Below are 19,535 nucleotides of genomic sequence, written 5' to 3'. Positions count from 1 at the left end.
GATTCTCTCTCTCTGTATTACATGATCAGGGTATTCAGGGTGGGAACAGAGCATGATGCGCAGATGAGGCCCATTAGTAGAGAGATGGTTCTAGACACCAGGTTAAGATGAAAACTAAAGAGAGATAGCCCTAGTCTCCTAGACTCTGGGGGTCTTGGGAGAAGTGAACACTAGACGTAGATCCAACCTTTGGCGTTTTCAGGTTTCAGCCAAAGTTGGCCTTCTCAGATCATATCCATTGCAAACACGTTACTTTCTTATAAACGTGGGTATGACTCTGCAATCAATTGGAAAATCAATGATTTGAATTCAAAATAATGGTGGTATCACGTTAGTGTGTCATTGGGGGGGTTTCAACTTTCAAACGTTTGCTTCTCGGAGATATTGAGGGCCACAGGCTATGTTTGCTTTTCCAAGCAGAAGAAATTGAAAAGTAAACTAGCTGCCCAAAATTCTTCCCTTTTACCAGATAGGGGACCCTTTGGACTGGTAATATGATAAAAGCTAATACCCTGCATCCAAATTCAGCCTATTCCAACGTCAAATGTTGATTGAGAGTAGAACACATCTTAAGGTCTTTGGTGCTATATTTCTTTATTGACTCTGGAATGGATGTTTCTAGGTCATTTAGATAACCCATTCATACTTACCTGAACACAAAACTCAAAAATTTGGAAGCTGAGCCAAAATACTCCCATATACTTTTTTTTTGGTAAAATCTGCACTTGATAACCAACCAAACTAAAGTATGCTAAAGCCTAAAGCTAAACCTTTCTTGCTAAAATTGGTGTAATTTGGTAGGTAATCTACCACTTGCATCAATCAACGGCTCTAATTAAACTGGAGAGATGTGATTCAGTGGCGTCTGATGAAAGGTAGAGTGATTGTTCAAACTTCAAAGTAAGTCTGCCAACTAAAACTAAGAAGCTGCGTGCAAGCAACAGTTGTTTACTCTTCACAGCAAAATTGTGATTTTGAGTGACTACAGGGAAGTTTTTAGTCACTCTCACCATAATATTGTGGTGGGAGCCCTGTCACCTTCACTCTTTTGGTTTGCTTACAGTCAAACAAGTTAGAGGGGTCCTGAAAGTGCTTCATCTGCAATACCAATAGATATGAGGAATTGAGGAGCATGTGGAGTGTGGACTCCTATTTGTCCTCTCTCCCAAGGATCCATCGTGTCTCTTTTGTTTTATGTACAGGTTCGAACTGTGGGTACTGCAAAAGTGTTTCAGAAAGGCTGGACAGTTTTGGAAACATTAGGTACAGTGTGAAGGTATGTATAGATTTGGTAGGAAAATCCAGATGAATGCTACAGATATGTTAGTGATAGAATTTTTACAGCTCAATCAACTAGCTTGTGTTAAGTTAAACATTATTATGATTTTGAAGTCTATATTAATTGAGTTCAAATCAGTCCCCCACAAGATTGCCCCCCACAATGTCCCACAGCACATCCCTGCCATGTATTGGGAACATCTCCTGATAATAACACCAAAAATGATGATGTCATCATCAAGAGATGTTTCCAATACATAGAGGGAATGTGTTGTGGGACGGGCTGATTTGATCTCATATTAATTAACTTAAACACATACATAAGTTCAATATAAAATTGTATTTAGAAATGTATTGCCCATACAGTAAGGGGGTGTTCTTTTTTTGGATTTTGAGAGGGGGAAAGTTGGTCAGTGGGATTTTGGTTCCCATTGACCAAGAATACAATGTTGTTTTTTCCTGGGTATGCCCATCTCCTAGGTGGGTAAATAACTTTCCCGCCTAGGGGGAAAGATTCCAACACTTAAATGGGACAAAAAATGCTCCATTTGATAATGGATTTTTATTGCTAAAATTGTCATTTTCTTTTTTACTTAGAAAATAAAAGAACATGGGTAAATACACATACCTGGGTAAGTGTTTCCCAAGAAAAAATTACCCAGGTAACTACATTTACCCAGGTAAGTAACTTACCAAAAAACGAACAGAGCCTAAGTGTATTGTGCCCAAGGCTCTAAGTACCATACCATGTACAATTAGTTTTCAGGTTGCATGAAATAAAAAGAATTAGGATTGATGTAGATTTCTAAAGGTTAATATCTTTCCCCAATGTTTGTTTTCGAATGAATTGACAATTTTAACTACAATGCATTGATGAATATGTGATACATTAAATCAAGATTTTAACTAATCATGTTTAAGATATCATATAGTCTACTTTTAATTGGTTCACATTTCATAAGATGTACTTATCTATCAAAAAAAAACATTTCATAAGATGTACTTTCACGTTTCATAAGGTATAATTTCCATCAAAACTTCAACAACATAAAGATGTCAATTATGAGTAGCATTTTATCACCGATTTATATTTTTAGCTATAGTATAGTTTATGCACTACATATTTTCACTAAGATTACACATGAAACTTTTTACAGCTTAGAGAATCAATGATTTGATATTAGGGGTGGCCATGAGTTGAGCTCTTCATGAGCTATTCGAACTTGGTTCGTGAAAAGCTCGGCTCGGCTCGTGAGGCTCACGAGTCGAGATCAAATAGCTACGTACATACATTTAATAATAATAATAATAATAATATAGAAAATAATATGTATAATAAAAATATTATATATATAATATTTTTATTTATATATATAATAATAATTAATTATTATAATTCTTAATTTTTTAAATATCAAATAAAAAATATTTTTATATATAATTTTTTTATTTTTATAAGACATTTTTCTCAAGTCGAGATCGAGCTTACAAGCTTTTGACTCGAGTCGAGCCCGAGCCTCGTACTACCTTGGCGAGATGAGCTTGAATAGCTAGCTATTCAGCTCGACTCGGCTCAAATCCACCCTTATTTGACATGCTTGACAGATGAAAAGTTAGTCACTTCAATTGCTACATAATTGAAATATCTAGTCACTTCAATTGCCTTAATATAATTTCACATCACAACCAACGAATTGAATGGGTTCTGAAAGTGATTTTAACTGCAATAGATGCAAGAATCATGGACCACTCTAGCTGTTGGGTCCTAAAGAAGTCTAAATCGGAGGACGGGATTCCCTGCAAGCAAAAACTCGGCACATACTCTAAAAACATGAGAACCCAGTTGTACATTGAGAACATCTCCACTTGAATTTTACATACATGTACGGGAGATATTATTCCCAATGTGTGGTAGGAAGTTATGCATACTTTTGCTTCCAAGAAATCTTGGCTCCTAAATCACCAAAAGTTGTCATGTAACTTACCTTCACAGTTCATCGTTCATCTTCTGAAAGATTTGGCGGTCTCACGTTGCCTTGACAAAGCCCATATTGGGTGCCAACTGATGGTGGCTAAATTGGTAGGATATTTGATTCACTGGAGCTGAGATTTGGGATCAAATATTCAAATCCCACTGCCACTAGGGTTGGGGGGTTAAGGGGGTGGAGCCCCATGAAGCCACCAAAAAGGACAAAAATAGAAACAAAAACTAAGCTAAACTTTCTAGGGCTGGAGACCGGGTTGCTGTTTGACCATTCAACCTTTAAAAGCAGCAATGAGAGTAGATCTCCATTGGCAGGAGTATGATTCGCATTCCTCTCAGAAGGAAAAAGAGAATTTTCTTGCTAGTAGTTAGTTGATCACTGTGGCTTGAGGCTTGATCATGCAGGCTCAGAAAATTTGTTTAATGGCTCAGGCGCTCAGGCTCAGCTAAATATTATTCAACTTCTTTTGTAACTTTCACATTTCAATAATCAATGGTGACGTTTTCTGCCTCTAATCCTAAGTTAGGTTAGATAATTAAGAGCATCGCCAACAGACTTGAAAGCATATAAACATGCTCAACCATATTGACATTATTTATTGGATCTACATAATTCAAGTAATGGTCCCACTAAGGAAATGGATAAAAGAAAAAGAACATCAATATCATTTAAAAAATAATTTGTCAGAAGGATTGATGTGATGTTGAATGAAAAAAGGAATCATATGATATTCCCAAGTAGGCTGACCCAGTTTGAGTCCAACCCAACCATAGTAATTTTTATGTTGGTCCACAGTCCCACGTTACAAAATCCGTTCTTAATTTTTAGGGTCAGCTTGGGGATGACACGAGTTTCTATTAATTCAAAAAAGGAAAAAGAAAAACTGAACCCAACCATCTCATCTGATCTATAGGTTTTTCTTGACCATTCTAAGGCATTGGTGGAAAAATCCGTGAGTATGGAGAAATTACAGACTCCTGTATGAATTTCTTAGAATTATTTGGGTCAGGACTCCAACGGATCTCACTCATATTGGGTGTCTCAACAAATGCCAAAGTGAACTCCCCCACCTTCACTACTTTCCCCCTCTTGCCAGCTCTCAAGACAAGATTGTTCCGATTGTAAGAGAAAATGCCATTGGTCAGACGGATTATATCACCTGGCTCAAAGGCATCACACTCTGTCCCCCATAGCTGAAAGTGAACAGCAGCAGTCTCATCTGCAACTAGTGCCAAGCATGTTTTTTGTTGACCTTCCATTGTTATCTTTGCTTTATCGAGCAATACAAATTGTGCATTTATAACATTCAGTGCTGCTGGGACTATGTCTTTCAGAGCCATCATTTTGCTTGGGACAGTGAGAACCTAGCATAACTGCAGAGTATTAGAAGGCGAGAGTTGCTAGGCCCAAAAGGGGGCAACAAAACATGGTTCAGAAAATAATTCTGTTTTTTTAACATAACTAGTGGTGGGGCACGTATGTTCCCATGCTCAATATATCAGAACCAAACAAGCACTCGGGATAAAGCTCATTAAGTAACAAACAAACGTGAAAGGAAAGAGTTTGCAATTACTTGACTTGTCATTCTAAATTAGTCCCATTAAATTAGATATTAGGGCAAGATCTAGCTCTATTTCTGATTCACTTAGGCTATGTTTGGTTCGAAGGAAAAGGTGGGGAAAGGAAGGGAAAGACACAGAAACCAATACAAGGGTTGTAAAGGTTTCCCTTCCTTTCCCTACATCTTCCTTCAAACCAAGCATAGCCTTAATAAACACTAGGAACATAGATGTTAAGTACAAAATGAAGGAGCTACTCTTCCAGAATAGAAATAGATCAAGCCCATTGCCACCCTTCCTACATACACAATCAGTTCCAATAGATAAGTAGAAACAACACACTAATCCAAGGGGCATGTACCCAATACCTGTGTTCTTGTAGTTCCATAACTACAACCATCAAAATTTAATTTGACTTGATTAATAGATTGAGGATGCCAAATTCTGGGATCAATTTTCTAATTCCATAAATTTATTCAAGGGAATAAGAAAAACAAACTGCAAATCTTGATGGTGAAACAAATTTGAAGATTAAAAAGGCACTTGAAAGGGCTTGCGGTTACTTGACTTAAGACCTCTGGATTTAAGGGTTTAACCTTTTTCTCTTATGCACCAACTGAATTTAAGTTCCTTTGAACTGAAGATGCAAGGCTTGCGTTCTTTAGATTGGTTTTTAGTGTGTAGGGAGAAAAATTGTAACTCTAGCTACTTCTCAGATAATTAGTTTTTATTCAAGACAATCATAAAAAGAAAATTTGAATGAGAACAGAGTCCACTAAAAAAATCAAATGCAGTTCAAAGCAATAGTCATATTCAATAAAGAAAAGGTTGTCCTTAAAGCAAGCAAGATCAGTTAAATTTTCTTAATATATTTTGATTCACTTAACCTACACTAAAGATTTTAATTAATAATCTATAGAGGGTCATCCATAATTATCTGATCTTTTACTGGTGCAACTGCAAGTAAGATATTGAGGTTATTACTGTTGTATTCCTATCTATAATTACTCCTACTTTTCATTTTTCAGTTATATGTTGGAGCAATATCTTGGCCATTCTTGGTTTCATGAGATCACCATCTAAAGTTGATAAAACACTCTAACTTCTCTTTCCATCTAGAAAAAATAACCAAACAAAGGAACGACTACCCCATTACTATCAATTCCATAATGGTCCTCTGCAAGGAATCTCTTGGAGTTTAGATACCTCGAGTACATCTTTAACTGTTGCCTAGATGATTCCATAGCTTTTGCAAAAGCTAGTTCCTCAATCCAGCATAAAATTGTAGAAGTCTTTAAGTGCCCAAATGAATTTCATAACTGATTCTTTTGAAGCATTTTGTTCGATTAATTTGAAATTCTTTAGTTTTTCTTTGGTCAATTTTAAAAATGTGTAAAATTCTTCTTAGTTTCCAATGGAAATCAGTTGACAATTAACCCAGTATTCCATTCAGCCATTAATGAGAACATCAGAAACCTACTTGAATCTGGAAGGTGATCCCTTTAACCAACCTAATTGCCTTGCCACACATTTTAGCCATCAATGCATGTAAAACACAAACATTGCTATTTGTTGTCCAATGAGAGTCCATCAATTAACCATGAAATGTTTACAAGTAGCGCTAAGTCAATCATCAAAATGTTCATTTTGTTTGGTTTATAGCATTGAAACAATCCAAAGCATGCCACGGGATCCTAACACCAGCAACACAAGTCCTGATACATGTTTGAGAATCAAATATTTGAAAACATAAGAGCAGAAAAGTATGGATTGAGATCATGAAAACACACCTTTGGCCAAAGAGGATCTTTTCGAGCTCATATAATGCAAGTCAATAGCAAATTCAAGAATTGACCACAACTCAGGATCAAAAGTATCTGTAAAATTAACCATAAAAAACATCATCATAATTGCAACACAGAAAAACCTAGAAAATAAATAGCAACTGGAAAATAAAACTTTCATATAGCTAAAACCTTAGGGTAGAGAGGAAAGGATAATTCATCAGTTCAATTAATTATTGATTGACAACTAACAGGCTATTTAAAGGCAAATCTTTTTTTTTATTATTTTAGTTTCCTTTTCGTAAACTGTCATGACATTACTTTTTAATGTATACACTTAGTGTGTAGCACCTTGTTGTATAGGGGGCTTTTGCCTTTTGAATACAGTATAAATGACATAACTTTACCTTTCCACAAAGAGATGCAGCTTTGTTAGGCAAATGGTTATGGAGGTTTCCTAAGGAGCAAGAGAGTCTATGGCATAAGGTGATAAGAAGTATTCATGGAATGGCAACAAATGGATGGGACGCTGGACTCAACCCAAGGGCTTCGCGGTTTTCTTCGTGGAAAGATATTGTTGGTATCTTGCCTTTCTCCTATCCTTTCATCAGATATGATGCTTGTGTGGGTAATAAAATTCTTTTTTGAGAGGACTTGTGGATTGGGGAATCTCCTCTTAAGGATAGATTTCCGAACCTTTATTCCCTTTCTTGAAAAAATCTCAATTTATCTCTTCTTTTCGTACTTCTGAGGATTCTTGGGATTTGGGACTAAGGAGAGGTTTGAGGGACTCAGAAGTGGATTCAGCAATTGATATTTTTTCTCTTCTAAGTTCAGTTTTTCTAGACCACTCCTCTCCGGACAGTAGAGTTTGGGCAGAAACTTCTACAAGTAGTTTTTCTTGTTCTTCATTTTTCAATGCATTGGTCCTTCCTTCTAACCCAGTTTCCTCTTTTCCTGTTAAAGAAGTTTGGAGCGCTCCGGTCCCCCCAAAAGTAAGGGCTTTTTGTTGGGAAGTGATTCTCCAAAAAATCAATACCTTGGAGGTGCTTCAAAGAAAGAGACCAAATTGGTGCTTGTCACCTCATGTATGTAGCCTTTGTTTGAGGAATGGTGAGACGGTGAAATCACCTATTAATTTCTTGTCCTTTTAGTGCTCTAATTTGGGATTGGTTCTCCTCTCTCTTTGATTGTAGGTGGAATTCTCCCACAAGTGTAGCGGATTTATTTGACCCTAGCTTTTTCCGACAACCAAAGAAAAAAGGAAGGGTGATGTGGAGAACAACGAGGGCAGCTATCTTGTGGGCAGTATGGGAAGAGAGAAACAATAGGATTTTCCAAGGGAAAAAAAATCAGCTCCTGGAGTTATTGAAGGGATCACCACCAACGCAGAACATTGGCTGAAAACTCTTGACTTGTTCAAGGATGTCTCCACAAATGATTTGATTAGAGGCTGGAATATTTTAGCAAGATCTTCTACTTCATCACCTACCATACAAGCAGTTTGGTCCCCTCCTTTGCAGTGTCATGTCAAATTGAACTTTGATGGCAGCTCTATTGGGAACCCCGGACCTTCTGGAATAGGGGGTGTGTTTAGAGATGCGGAAGGAAAAATCCTAGCTCTGTATTCTGGTCCAATAGGTGTGGGGGACTTGCTTAGAGCTGAAGTTTTGGCACTCCTCCAAGGGCTCAGATGGGCCAAGCAATTGGGTTTCCAATAGTTGGAAGTAGAGGGGGATTCAAAATTAGTAGTAGGTTGGCTGCAATCAAATAGTTTGGGAAGGTGGTCCCTTAGACAACAGGTAAGGGAATTATTGAGCCTCACAAGGGAGCTGGATGCAAAAGTGTATTGGTCTAAGAGGTCAGCAAATGCTTTAGCTGACAACCTAGCAAAACAAGGGGTGAATCGGGAGTTTTTGTTTTGTGCAATGTTGTAAGATTTTTGTTATTCAGGGGTCACCTTTTACTTTGGAAGGTGACAGTTGTTTCTTATGGTTTTATCTAATGAAAGTTACCATTTCCTATCAAAAAAAATGACAAGACACAACATTCTCTATAGGACCGAGGGATCATAGCTTAGAAAAAAGGGGGGAAATAGAAAATGAAAACCAAAAAATATTACTCATCCATCCAAAGCAAATATTCTCTCTTGCTTGGTTGTTCAGATTGTCCTTTTCAATCTCCTGCTTGATGGGGGAGGAGCTGAAAGATCAAAAATCTGGATTCATTTTTGCCTCCTTTCCCTTTGTCTTTCTATCTGACATTAATCTCTCAGTAATAGGAAAAGAAAAAATAGGACTCAAACTTCTAGTTATGGTTCAAGCTCTGTTTTGTGGCAAAGAGATGAAAATTGCAGCAAATAAGAATTAGGTAAAATTTCCAACTTGGCCACCATTAACCTTAAGACTTTGTACTCATAACCTTAGTGGACCCCAGGTAGTTGGGATTAAGTCTACATCGAGTTGTGCATCGTACTAATAGCCTAAAGATACTAAATTTCCAATGGCCTTTGCTTCGATCAAAGATTTAGTTTATTTGGCTCTGTTCTGAAAACATGGAACTTCACTATTTTTTAAACTCCACAATTAGACTATGTTTAAGCAACTAGGCAAAAATTTAGAGTTCCAGAATTGACAAAAATGTTGGATTGGAACTTGTAGAATTGGAAGCACTAAATTCTATTTCTGCCCCCAAATACCATGAACCCAAAATCCCAAACATGGCGTTAGAGTTTTAATAGGATAATTGAAACTAGGTATGCAATAAATGAAGAGGATAAATAGTGTTCAAAATTCAACTTTGAAGCTAAAGGGAAACAATCCACTGCTGAGGACAAGCCAAGAAATGGAAATAAAAGGCTTGAAATGGAACTCTATGAACAGATAAGTCCTTGTATCAAATAATTAAAAATGTATCAAAAGGAACTTAAGAGTTTAAGTGAGGACTGTTACCACTTACTGATCTCTTGTTCCTTTGTTGCAGCTCCATGGGATTGGATTTTTGGGTTGTTTGAGATTAGGTGGACCTGCCATCTGATATTAGTTTGTTGTTCAGTCTATCTACTTTTGAGTGGCACACAAAGTGAGGACTGTCTGGGAAGAAAGAAACACCAGAATTTTTTCTGAAAAGGAAAGGAGCGTGTCAGAAGTTAAGGACTGTGTATTGACAAGGGCAATTCGGTGGTTGAAAACATTAAACCTGTTTGATATCTATTCCTTCGATGACCTATTGGAGGAACTGGTTAGCAGTAGCTAATACTTCTACCAGGAAAAACAGACTTTTGGTACAATGGGAGCCACCTGGGGAGGAGTTTGTTAAGCTGAATTTTGATGGGAGTAGCAGAGGTAACCCTGGACCCTTGGGTATAAGAGTAGTTTTGAGAAATAAAGACAGTATGGTCATATCCTTATATTCAGGGTCTGTGACTCTATAAGGGCTGAATTGCTTGCTGCGGTACAAGGTATCCAGCTCGCAAACCAGTTAGGGATGGAGCGCTTGTTTATTGAAGGGGACTCTCAGGTGGTGGTGGGATGGCTGCTGAATTTGGACTCTGTGATTTGGGGCTATAGAGACCTCCTTAAAAAAGCAAAAAATATGACAGTTAGAGTCCAATGGGTAGGCAGATCGGCAAAGTCTATGGCTGATTCACTTGCTAAACAGGGGGTTTTTCGGGACTCTTTATTTTGGGCTACCTTGTATTCATGTTCATCTGATCTTGTAATGCTGTAATCAATCTTAAAGGAAAGGTCACATCTCGTGCCTTTCCTTGGGTCGACTGTAACTCTTATTTTCTGGATTAATAAAATATTTATTTATCGATCATAAAAAAACTTAAGAGTTTAAAGAAACCATGTAATACTCCATCACTCCCTATAATTTCTCTTCAGTATATTTTAAGATCTAAGATCCACCTACCAAAGAATAAGAAAAAAGAAAAAAAAAGATAACTATTCATAACTAAAATTAATCTGTTGATTGTTAATCAGGAAATACTGATAATACCATTTAATGACAACTTCCATCTACAGCATCAGTAAGAATTGATCTGTTGCAAGTTTAAGGATCTAGAAAAGCCAGGGAGAGGCCTAATAGACGACATGGTTGAAGTACTGATAAATGATTTGATGCCTCATAATTTAACAATGGACATGATACAGAATAGAATTATAGAATGGATAATTGGATATGGTACATGAACAGGAATCATATAGCCTACCCAATAAGCTGGAACTTCAACGAAAGCAACTCAACCAAAGCTTCAGCCCTCCAAAAGGGCCCTTAGTTGAGTTCAGTTCAGTTGCTTATCCCATTAAGCAGTCAATAACGAAAGGGGGCCAGATAACTGGGAAAAGCACAAATCAAATAGCCTTTTCTTCTGCCAATAACAGTCATAATGCTTTATGAATGATAATATAAGATGAACCCTTGCTGTAAGGCAATCTAAAGCAGGGAGCAAATGTAGTCAATGTATTACTGAGATTAAGAAAATATAACCTGAAGTCACAAATCCTTGTTCTCACACCACTATTCAAATAGATCCTAATTTGGTCTATTTACAAAGCCAGCAATTAACTCATAAGCCAAGGTTTTACATTAATTATTGTACTTCTAGAATATCAAACAAAAATATTTAGGTTGTACAGCTAAACCAGTCTGACTAACACAAACAGATGAATATTCAAGTATATACTCAGGTATTCTAACTACGATTTTCATATGCCCTCTAGGCTTCACTAACTTGTAGTTTCTGGCGTTTGCTTTGTAAGAAGCATTAGTTTTCTAATAGAAGAATACAAACAATTTTTTCATTCTTATGCTAAGTGGAGAACAATATACTGATATAATTTGTTTATGTATAAACAATATACCAAAATCAATTGCAAGAACTATTCAACCAAAGCTTAATTACCGTATATTCAAATATTCAAGTAAAGTAAACATGCTTCACACAAACTCTTCAATAGAGGTAATTTTAAGTTTGTATGTGCGGTAGGTTCTTTTATAGGAAAATAAGAAGTATGTATATTACGCCTCTACTATTTCTCTTAAGCTGGGGGGTTACAGTATGAATAATAGTTAGTTTTCTGCATTTTTTTCATCAAGTGCTTTGTAGAGTGGGTATCTGATTTTTGTTCTGGATGTTGGTACTTCAGGCAAAATTTCTCTTTTCATACTCAAGTAGATTTTGTTTTTGAAGTTTATTTATTCATTTTTCTTGATGGATATGCAAGTGCAACAACGTGGTTAGGAAACCGGTGAAAATACGTCGAAAACCTAGGTTTAAGATATAACAGTTACAATATGAATGAGGAAAGTAGAGACAGAGGCAAAAGTAGAGAGTTTGCATCAACAAGGCACGTATGCGACTACCGCAGAATTCAGAAAGAGAGACCTATTAACACTCAAAAACCTATTCTGCAAAACAAACAAACAAAGCTTCCGAAGAGAATAACGTTTCCTAATGGAGAGTAAGAAAACAAGAGATACATGTGAAGAAATCTTACTCTAGAACCTGCCAACCGTGTCAAGGCACGAAATTAAGCTTTCAAAAGATCATTCCTTTATCGATCTTAGCCAATGAATGAGTGGATAATTTCGGAATGAAGATGCTTAGGGAAACGGATTTAGAAATAAAACAAGTAAATAACCTTCAACCGAAGCATTTAAGATTATAAGAAAAATAAGAAAGAGGAACATTACCAGAAGTAGACAAATCACTATACAGTAAGTATAAGAGCATACGATTGCCTCCAAATGAATTCTTGATTTCTTTTTTCCGATTGTAATTCCGTTGTAGTCTAGTTGGTTAGGATACTCGGCTCTCACCCGAGAGACCCGGGTTCGAGTCCCGGCAACGGAATCGGAATCATGTATATATTTTTTATTACCAAAAGAGGAATGGGTAAATTACACTCCGACGGTCTGACTCCCAGGGTCAGTTAACCTTATTCGGTTAAAAATAAAAAAATTGAACCGAAGATTTTGATTTTGGTTTTTGGAAATTTCAGTTTTCAGTTTCTGTTTTCAGAATTAAAAATTTATATATTTATATAAATATATTATATATAGTATATTATAATGAAATTCAGTTTCATAATATATGTTATAATATACAATATTTTATGTGTTTTAATGAAATTTAATTTTAACCGAAATAACTGAAAATTTCAGCTTCAGTTATTTTAATTTTCTTGTAATTTAATTTCAGTTTTATTTTTTTTATTTCGATTTTTAAAACTTTGTAATCAAATAAACGGAATGCTCACCCCTAATAGATTCCCCTCACTCTTTAAAATTGTCTAAATGCCCAAACTACCTTTTAAAATTTAATTCTACCTTTTTTATTCTTTAACTTGCAAAATCATCTTCACCACCTTCCATCGAGTGATATATCATCCTCGCTGCCTCATTGGTGCTCCCGGAAACCAGTGGGTATAGTAGCCTCATGCTCTTGCAGAAAGACGCATGAATGTAAACCATATTCTTCACGTGAGGCCGTGAGGGTGACTTAGATATTAATCGGAAGAACCAATCAAGGTCAAGTTCGTGTAATTTACCCATAAAAAATTGAAATATTCACAAAAGAACAATAAAAAATTTAAAACAATTTCTATAAATCTAATACCTAGCTTCTTCCTAGGTTGTTTCTTTCAGAGGTTAAACAACTCCCCATCAATGAACTTTTGAAAGAAGATTAGGAGGCCCCAATCTCACCATTCCATTGCCAATCCAACACGCAATCTTACCATGATCATCACCTTAACCAAAATTGGCTTCAAAATGTTACGATCCATTTGTCCCATATGGGTAGTATGGGATGCTAATGTGAGGTATCCCACATCGGTAATATGGGATGTTCTTGTGGGGTATAATATGTACTTGGGTTTCCTCCCTCTAATAACTAGCTTTTAGGGGTGAATTCTCCTAAGACACATGACACATACATTCCTACTCAAGCCCAATATCTCTTCATCTGGGTTGATTCTCCTCAAATAACAATGTAGTCTGGTCTCTGTGTCTCCTCCAGAGTGAATGTTGACAATTCAGGCTTCGATGACCAAAAATTTGTCGTGCAGGGAGGGATAAAGAGGTATTTGTCACAATGTAAAAGTTTTTTTTTTGGTCAATTAGGTTTTGAGAGAGAATGGTAAGAAAAAGAAAATAGAGAAAGCTTATGGGGTATTTTGGTAATTAACACATTCTGTTATTTGACTTAACAGTCGAGGGGGTATTTGTCACAATGTAAAAGTTTAAGGGGGTATTTGTCATTGACCCCATAGTACAGGGGGTCCGTGTAATTTATCTAAAATTAATTCTTTCATTCGTTTATAGAGCATATCATTCTTTGGGCCGAAGAGTTTTTTTTTCATAGAAACATTTGGTTTGGGTTCCATGTATTTTTATCACTGGTGTGGAGGACTGTTATTGGTTCCACAACCTACTACATAGTTAAAGCATTTCGCTAATCTGGTTTCATTTTAGAACGTGTTATTCTTACAAGACGGTCACTTTAGAGGGTGTTATATAATGTAGATGAGAAATTGGGAGGTCAACAATATAGTTGTTCTGCACTGTGGATAAAAATGGGTAGATTGAACCACACCACACTTTCATAGGCGTTTTGCAAGGTGTGGTGCAGTTCAGTCCACACTCTATGCTTTGGTTCCATGCATCTCACCTACAACGTGTAAGATAATTATGCTATTAATAAAAAATAAATAATATTCTATTTTTAAGTAATATACATTATAAATAATATAATATAATTTAACCATGAAAAATACAAATTAATGCATTTATATATAATATGAATAATTAAGATAATTAGTGAAAACCATTTGTTAAAAAAAGCAGAAGTAAATCATAAAAATTAATTCAAAATTATATTAAAATTAGTAATTTTCCAAGAGTGATATCTTTTTATAAAATCAAATAACTTTATAGAAAAAAGATAACTTCTATACAAATTATAAAAATTAAAGGAAAGGTCCATGATTTTGGAATCATCGATTTTGGAATTATCGAGTTTGGATAAAATACATTATGTGAAGTAAGGAATCATTAATTTTGGAATTGGCCATTGTGGTGTGGAAAGGTCCATGAGCTTTAACCATGGACAAGATTTTAAGATATGGAATGGGCCATTCCAGGATATAGTGTAGTTTGGTCCACACCATGGTGCAACTGAACAATGAGATAAAGGCATGGTGCATTTCAAAATGGAATATATCGTGAACGCGCCCCTGTTTCGAACACCACCTTAGTCTAAAATCATTAATTGATGTTAGATGATGCATGAAAAGACACAAATGCCCTTCAAATTTTGAATAGGTGGTAGAAGCATAATTTTAAAATGACCAAAATAGCAAATATTCAAATCCCTTTTCATTGCAATTGAGCACCATTGTTTACTTTATGCCCTAACTTTAATGTTGATGAACTAGTATTTCCCATTGAAGAAGTTACATGGAAAAATGTCATTAGAGAAGATGATGTTGTTACAAGATAAAAGGAATTTAGATTGCCATTTTTGTAATCCTTCTTCAGTTATTGAATCCATAACGAAGGGGGGGTTTTAAACTGCCATTGTTGCCAGAGAAGATAAGTAATTCTTGTTGTTAGTAGGGAAGACAATCAAGGTAAAATGATTTGAAAAATATTAAAAAGGGTAATTTTAAATTTTTTAAAAATTTTAAGTTGCATATATCATCATGTGATACAGATAATTTTCGGAAGTTCAAGTATTGTAGTGGTACGTTTTAAAGTTTGAGTGCTAAAAGTGAAAATTAACCACAAAATATAGGATACTTATCTGCAATTTAACCATTAATTAATCGCCCTATAGCCCAAAACAAAAAGTCTCTAATTTTGTAAAATCTACTCATCTAGAAATCCAACTCCGTTTCTTTTAGTTGCCTTCTTTTAATGGGCTTTCTTTTGATTGCTTCATGGGACTACAGTACACATCTTATACTTTGTATCTTAATTTCACTAGACTCGATAAAGGAAATGAGTAGATCGCAATTCGCATGAAGAAATAAATTTGGCTCAGGAGTGCAAATATATGTAGAGTGCAAAACCTTATATTTTTGTATTATTTTGTACTTCACATATTTGCATCTGCATTCTTTCCAACTGAGCGAAAGGAAAAAAGACGAGAAGATAAAAATGAAAAAGGAAGAAAACAACAGATATTCTTCTCCAAGGACAATATATACAGAATTTGGTCTCCATGGTGGCGGTTGTCGTTGAGCAAAAGGCCGCAAATTCATGCCTGAAAATGGGGAAAAAACTCACTCTTTAAAGGCTATGCATGCTTAGATATGGCAGAGAACTCTCTTTTATGGCTAAGAAAGCTTTAGCTTTCAGCAATTAATTTAATAGCCCACTATCTCTGCAAACAGAACTGCAGATAGCTCTCTCTGATTAATGTATTAGCATATCCACAGACACAGAGAACCATCTAAATAAAATTCAAAATTTCAAACACTACTTCAGCTCCCCCTTCTCTTCCAACATATGATTATAACCTCTGATTCAGCAATGGTCTTGATTCAAAAAAGATAGCAATGAATCACTCAACCATGTCCAATGTGCCACCCTAACTGGTTGGTACTACCGAAGACCTGAAATCAAATCCTGACTCCACCTTAGAGATGCTGCAAAGGCCTGAACTACTGCCACTGGCAGCTCCCGGACAACTAGACTGGCTTCCCTCCAGGCAAATTGCCACAAAGAGTTGAATGACACTAAGGCCATGTCATTGTATTTGTAGTGTGACTGGTAGGTGCCATTTTGTAACACTTCATGAAGCACAATATCCTTCCAGATAGATAGCTGAACAGAGACGTGTAAAATGTCAATTACCACAACACCAGCTGCAGCACAGCATACTGTTGTTTATTGGCCAACAACCATTTGCCAAGAACAATAACTGTAAGGAAAGAAAGCATTCCATCTACATGATCAATTAAGAGAAAAATAGCAACAAAAATGTGTCTTGCACTAGACTGTTTCATATTATTTGAGATTACAGATCTCCTCAACTACTCGTTCCATGGACATGCCTTGTCAAACTCTTGCTGCTCCTTGCGACATAAATCAAACTCATTGGTATGGTAATACATGCAACCTGCATATGCATCCATCTCTTTCGTGCACCTCTGATGAAGATCTTTCAACCTGCAAACAAGAGAAATATATTATCTGAAATGACACTATGGAGAGAGGGGAGGGGGATTGTGGAGTTTTCCTTTCTATAAAGCATAATTAGGCAATTTCAGCGTAATAGAATATTCACAAACAAAGCCCATTTTGTAGGATGCATATTACCTGATGAATTAAGCTTGAATATAATATTGAATAGGTATTAATATTGTAAGTTGTACCCACAACCACAATATCTAAACAGTTTAGCCTATGTAAAACTTGAATGTAGAGGATTATGACCTTTTTGTTGTTAACACAACACTCTGACCAATTGAACTAAACAGAAATTCAAGGTACAAACGTAAGGATGGTTTACCAAAACTATGGCAATAGAGGCATACTACCATTAATGCATGGAGCTGGGAGATCCTGGTAAAAGGATTGTGGTTCTTTTGAGAATCTCCTAGAGTGACAAAAGTAATAGTGAACATATTCTTAATTGAATATAGTCCCAGAAGAAGAAAGACCAATCATTTGTCAAAAGAAGTTAACTCATTATGGATGGATTAGAATCATCATAATCCATGCTTTATCCCAAGTTCCCAACTATATAGGGTCAGCTACATAAATCCTGTTTTGCCAATCTGTTCTATTTAAAGTCATAACCACTGTTAGACAATTAGTGCTTAAATCATTTCTTACTACTCCTACCCATATCCTTTTTTGGTCTACCCCTAGCTCTTCTAGCCCCTTCTACCTATAACAAATCAATTCTTCTAACTGGAGCTGTTGGTGGTCTTCCATGCACATAACATGACCAAACCATCTTAGTCTACTATCTCTCATTTTATCACCTATTGGAGCTATTGATGGAATAGAATCTTAAAGAAAAGGCTGGTACATGAAAACAGGTTGACACCTTTAGTGCCTGAATACAGAAAAGGGAACCATTCTCTCAAGTACATAACTACAGATCATCTGAGAAATCAAGGGCTAGGAACCAAGGAGATAAGGCACAGCCGCATAGGAAGAGCTTAATTGTTCATGGCCTTCAATCCAGGTGGTGAAACCATCTTAGTCTGCCTTCTATCATTTTATTACCTATTAGAGCTACTTTTAGGTTCCTTCAAATAGCTTCATTTTTGAGCCCATCCTTTCTAGTTTTTTCACTTATCCATCTTAGCATATGCATTTCTGCCACACTCATTTTCTGGACATGTTTATAGACTGCTCAACACTTTGCTCTATATAGCATAAGCTGGCCTTACAACTGCTTTATACAATTTTCTTTCTATTCTAAATGGTATTTGGCTATCAAATAAAACTCCAGATGCACCCCTTCAATTTGCCCATCCTACTCTAATTCTATGGGTGACCTCATCAATCTCTCCCTTGTTATGAATTATTGAACCAAGGTACCACAAAAATTCACATTGAGTTATCTCTTGGTCTCCAATGTACCATGATTTGAACTCCTTTTATTATTGAACTTACAAATCATATATTCCATTTTACTCCTACTTATTTTAAAACCTCTTTTTTCTAAGGTATTTGTCCATAAACTTAATTTTGTATTTAATCCTTCATTAGTTTCATTAGTTAAAACAATGTCATCAGCAAATAACATACACCATGGGACCTCCTCCTGAATATGTATAAATCAATTCTATTATGTTCAATGCAAATAAATAAGGACTAAGTGCTGAACCTTGGTGAAGACATTGATAAATAAAACATATAGGATTTAAGATTTTTGATAATCATTGAAACTTTTTGGTGTTTTGTTAAATCATCTAAATTTTTGAAAATCTTTTCCTAAAAGAACAAATAGTAGCTGGTAATGTTAATGGCTTAATGCTCGTCTAATAATATTTCATCCTTCAACTCACAGAAAGCTTCTTATTCCAGCTCTTAGGAGCAGCTACAAAGCTCAATTAAATAAACCGCCTTGGGCCAATGAAAGTTTCAGCTGCAAGCAAACTGCTTATTCTTATCATCGTAACTTGCTAAAAGATTCCATTATTTTAATATGAGGTCTCTGAAGAGAAGAGCAAAAGGGAAAAAAGACCTATAAGTTTAAGCTTTAACTGTAATTGCAGGGAATAATTTTGCAATCTTGCATTTAAGAGGTTAAGTAAAGAGAACCACTCAAACCAATCAAATGCACACAATGAACAGCCTTGGGGGAGATGGAATTCAGGTTTTCATTGTCAATCGCTTGATCGACTTTCACAACAGACGGTGCTTCAAATGTATGTTCCCAGACAACCAAAAATCAAATAAATACGAATTAACAAATAGATAAGAGACATTAAAAGATATATCTCTGAATGCTTACAGGCTTAGAACGCAACGAGTGACCTCCTTGCCCTTATCGAGGCATTTCTCTGGGTTGGGATCTTTCTTCTTACAATTGATAAAGGCCATATTCTCCATTCTGCATTTCGTCGCTATATGCTTCGAAGACGCCATGAGTACGGCCGACGTCGGGATCGGCTCGCCGGCGGCATCAGCAGTGCTCGCCATCTCCGATGCGATTGACAATCTCTGCAATCATAAAAACAAAGAGTCAAAATTAGGGTTAGGGTTTCTGTGGAAACTTCGAAGTATCAGATGGTTAGAGTTCGTCATTTGAGTACCTTCCTTTCCGGAGTTTATGCGCTAAGAAATTAAAACTGTTGGCGGAAGAGATATGGCGCTGCTGGAACTTGGAACTTGGAAGAAGATGAGAGAATTGGACAGTTCTAACATGCGCCTAGGTAAGAGTAAGACCATTTTGT

The 19,535-nt window shown here is 36.1% G+C and overlaps 2 protein-coding genes and 1 non-coding gene across 18 annotated transcripts; 1 reads left to right on the top strand and 2 right to left on the bottom strand.

The window, feature by feature from the left end:
• Window positions 1-3,905: 3,905 nt before the first annotated feature.
• Window positions 3,906-12,329, bottom strand: LOC104613400 (uncharacterized). 16 transcript variants are annotated; one of them, XM_088902443.1, is made up of 6 exons: window positions 12,307-12,321; window positions 12,111-12,215; window positions 10,823-10,981; window positions 9,558-9,727; window positions 6,613-6,699; window positions 3,906-4,627 (listed from the first exon to the last, which is right to left on the bottom strand). In XM_088902443.1, exon 6 carries the CDS (start codon window positions 4,604-4,606, stop codon window positions 4,193-4,195), a length of 414 nt encoding a protein of 137 aa, XP_088758569.1. In that variant the 5' UTR covers window positions 4,607-4,627; window positions 6,613-6,699; window positions 9,558-9,727; window positions 10,823-10,981; window positions 12,111-12,215; window positions 12,307-12,321; the 3' UTR covers window positions 3,906-4,192. The 16 variants fall into 16 exon arrangements, 15 of the variants coding, with proteins under 15 accessions (XP_088758569.1, XP_088758571.1, XP_088758573.1 ...); XM_088902445.1 differs by lacking the exon at window positions 12,307-12,321 and having other exon boundaries at window positions 3,906-4,636; window positions 12,111-12,271; XM_088902447.1 differs by lacking the exon at window positions 12,307-12,321 and having other exon boundaries at window positions 3,906-4,636; window positions 9,565-9,727; window positions 12,111-12,271.
• Window positions 12,330-12,393: 64 nt separating this feature from the next.
• TRNAE-CUC (transfer RNA glutamic acid (anticodon CUC)) lies at window positions 12,394-12,466 on the top strand. The gene has a single exon. It is a non-coding gene; the product is annotated as a tRNA-Glu (tRNA).
• A 3,211-nt stretch (window positions 12,467-15,677) lies between these two features.
• LOC104613439 (NADH dehydrogenase [ubiquinone] 1 alpha subcomplex subunit 8-B) lies at window positions 15,678-19,535 on the bottom strand. The gene is made up of 3 exons (XM_010281264.3): window positions 19,395-19,535; window positions 19,094-19,302; window positions 15,678-16,788 (listed from the first exon to the last, which is right to left on the bottom strand). Exons 2-3 carry the CDS (start codon window positions 19,279-19,281, stop codon window positions 16,653-16,655), a joined length of 324 nt encoding a protein of 107 aa, XP_010279566.1. The 5' UTR covers window positions 19,282-19,302; window positions 19,395-19,535; the 3' UTR covers window positions 15,678-16,652.

Source organism: Nelumbo nucifera, chromosome 4 (genome assembly GCF_055504915.1).
Source record: "Nelumbo nucifera cultivar China Antique chromosome 4, China Antique-T2T, whole genome shotgun sequence".
Lineage (NCBI taxonomy): Eukaryota > Viridiplantae > Streptophyta > Magnoliopsida > Proteales > Nelumbonaceae > Nelumbo > Nelumbo nucifera.
This window is presented reverse-complemented; position numbering and strand designations above follow the sequence as displayed.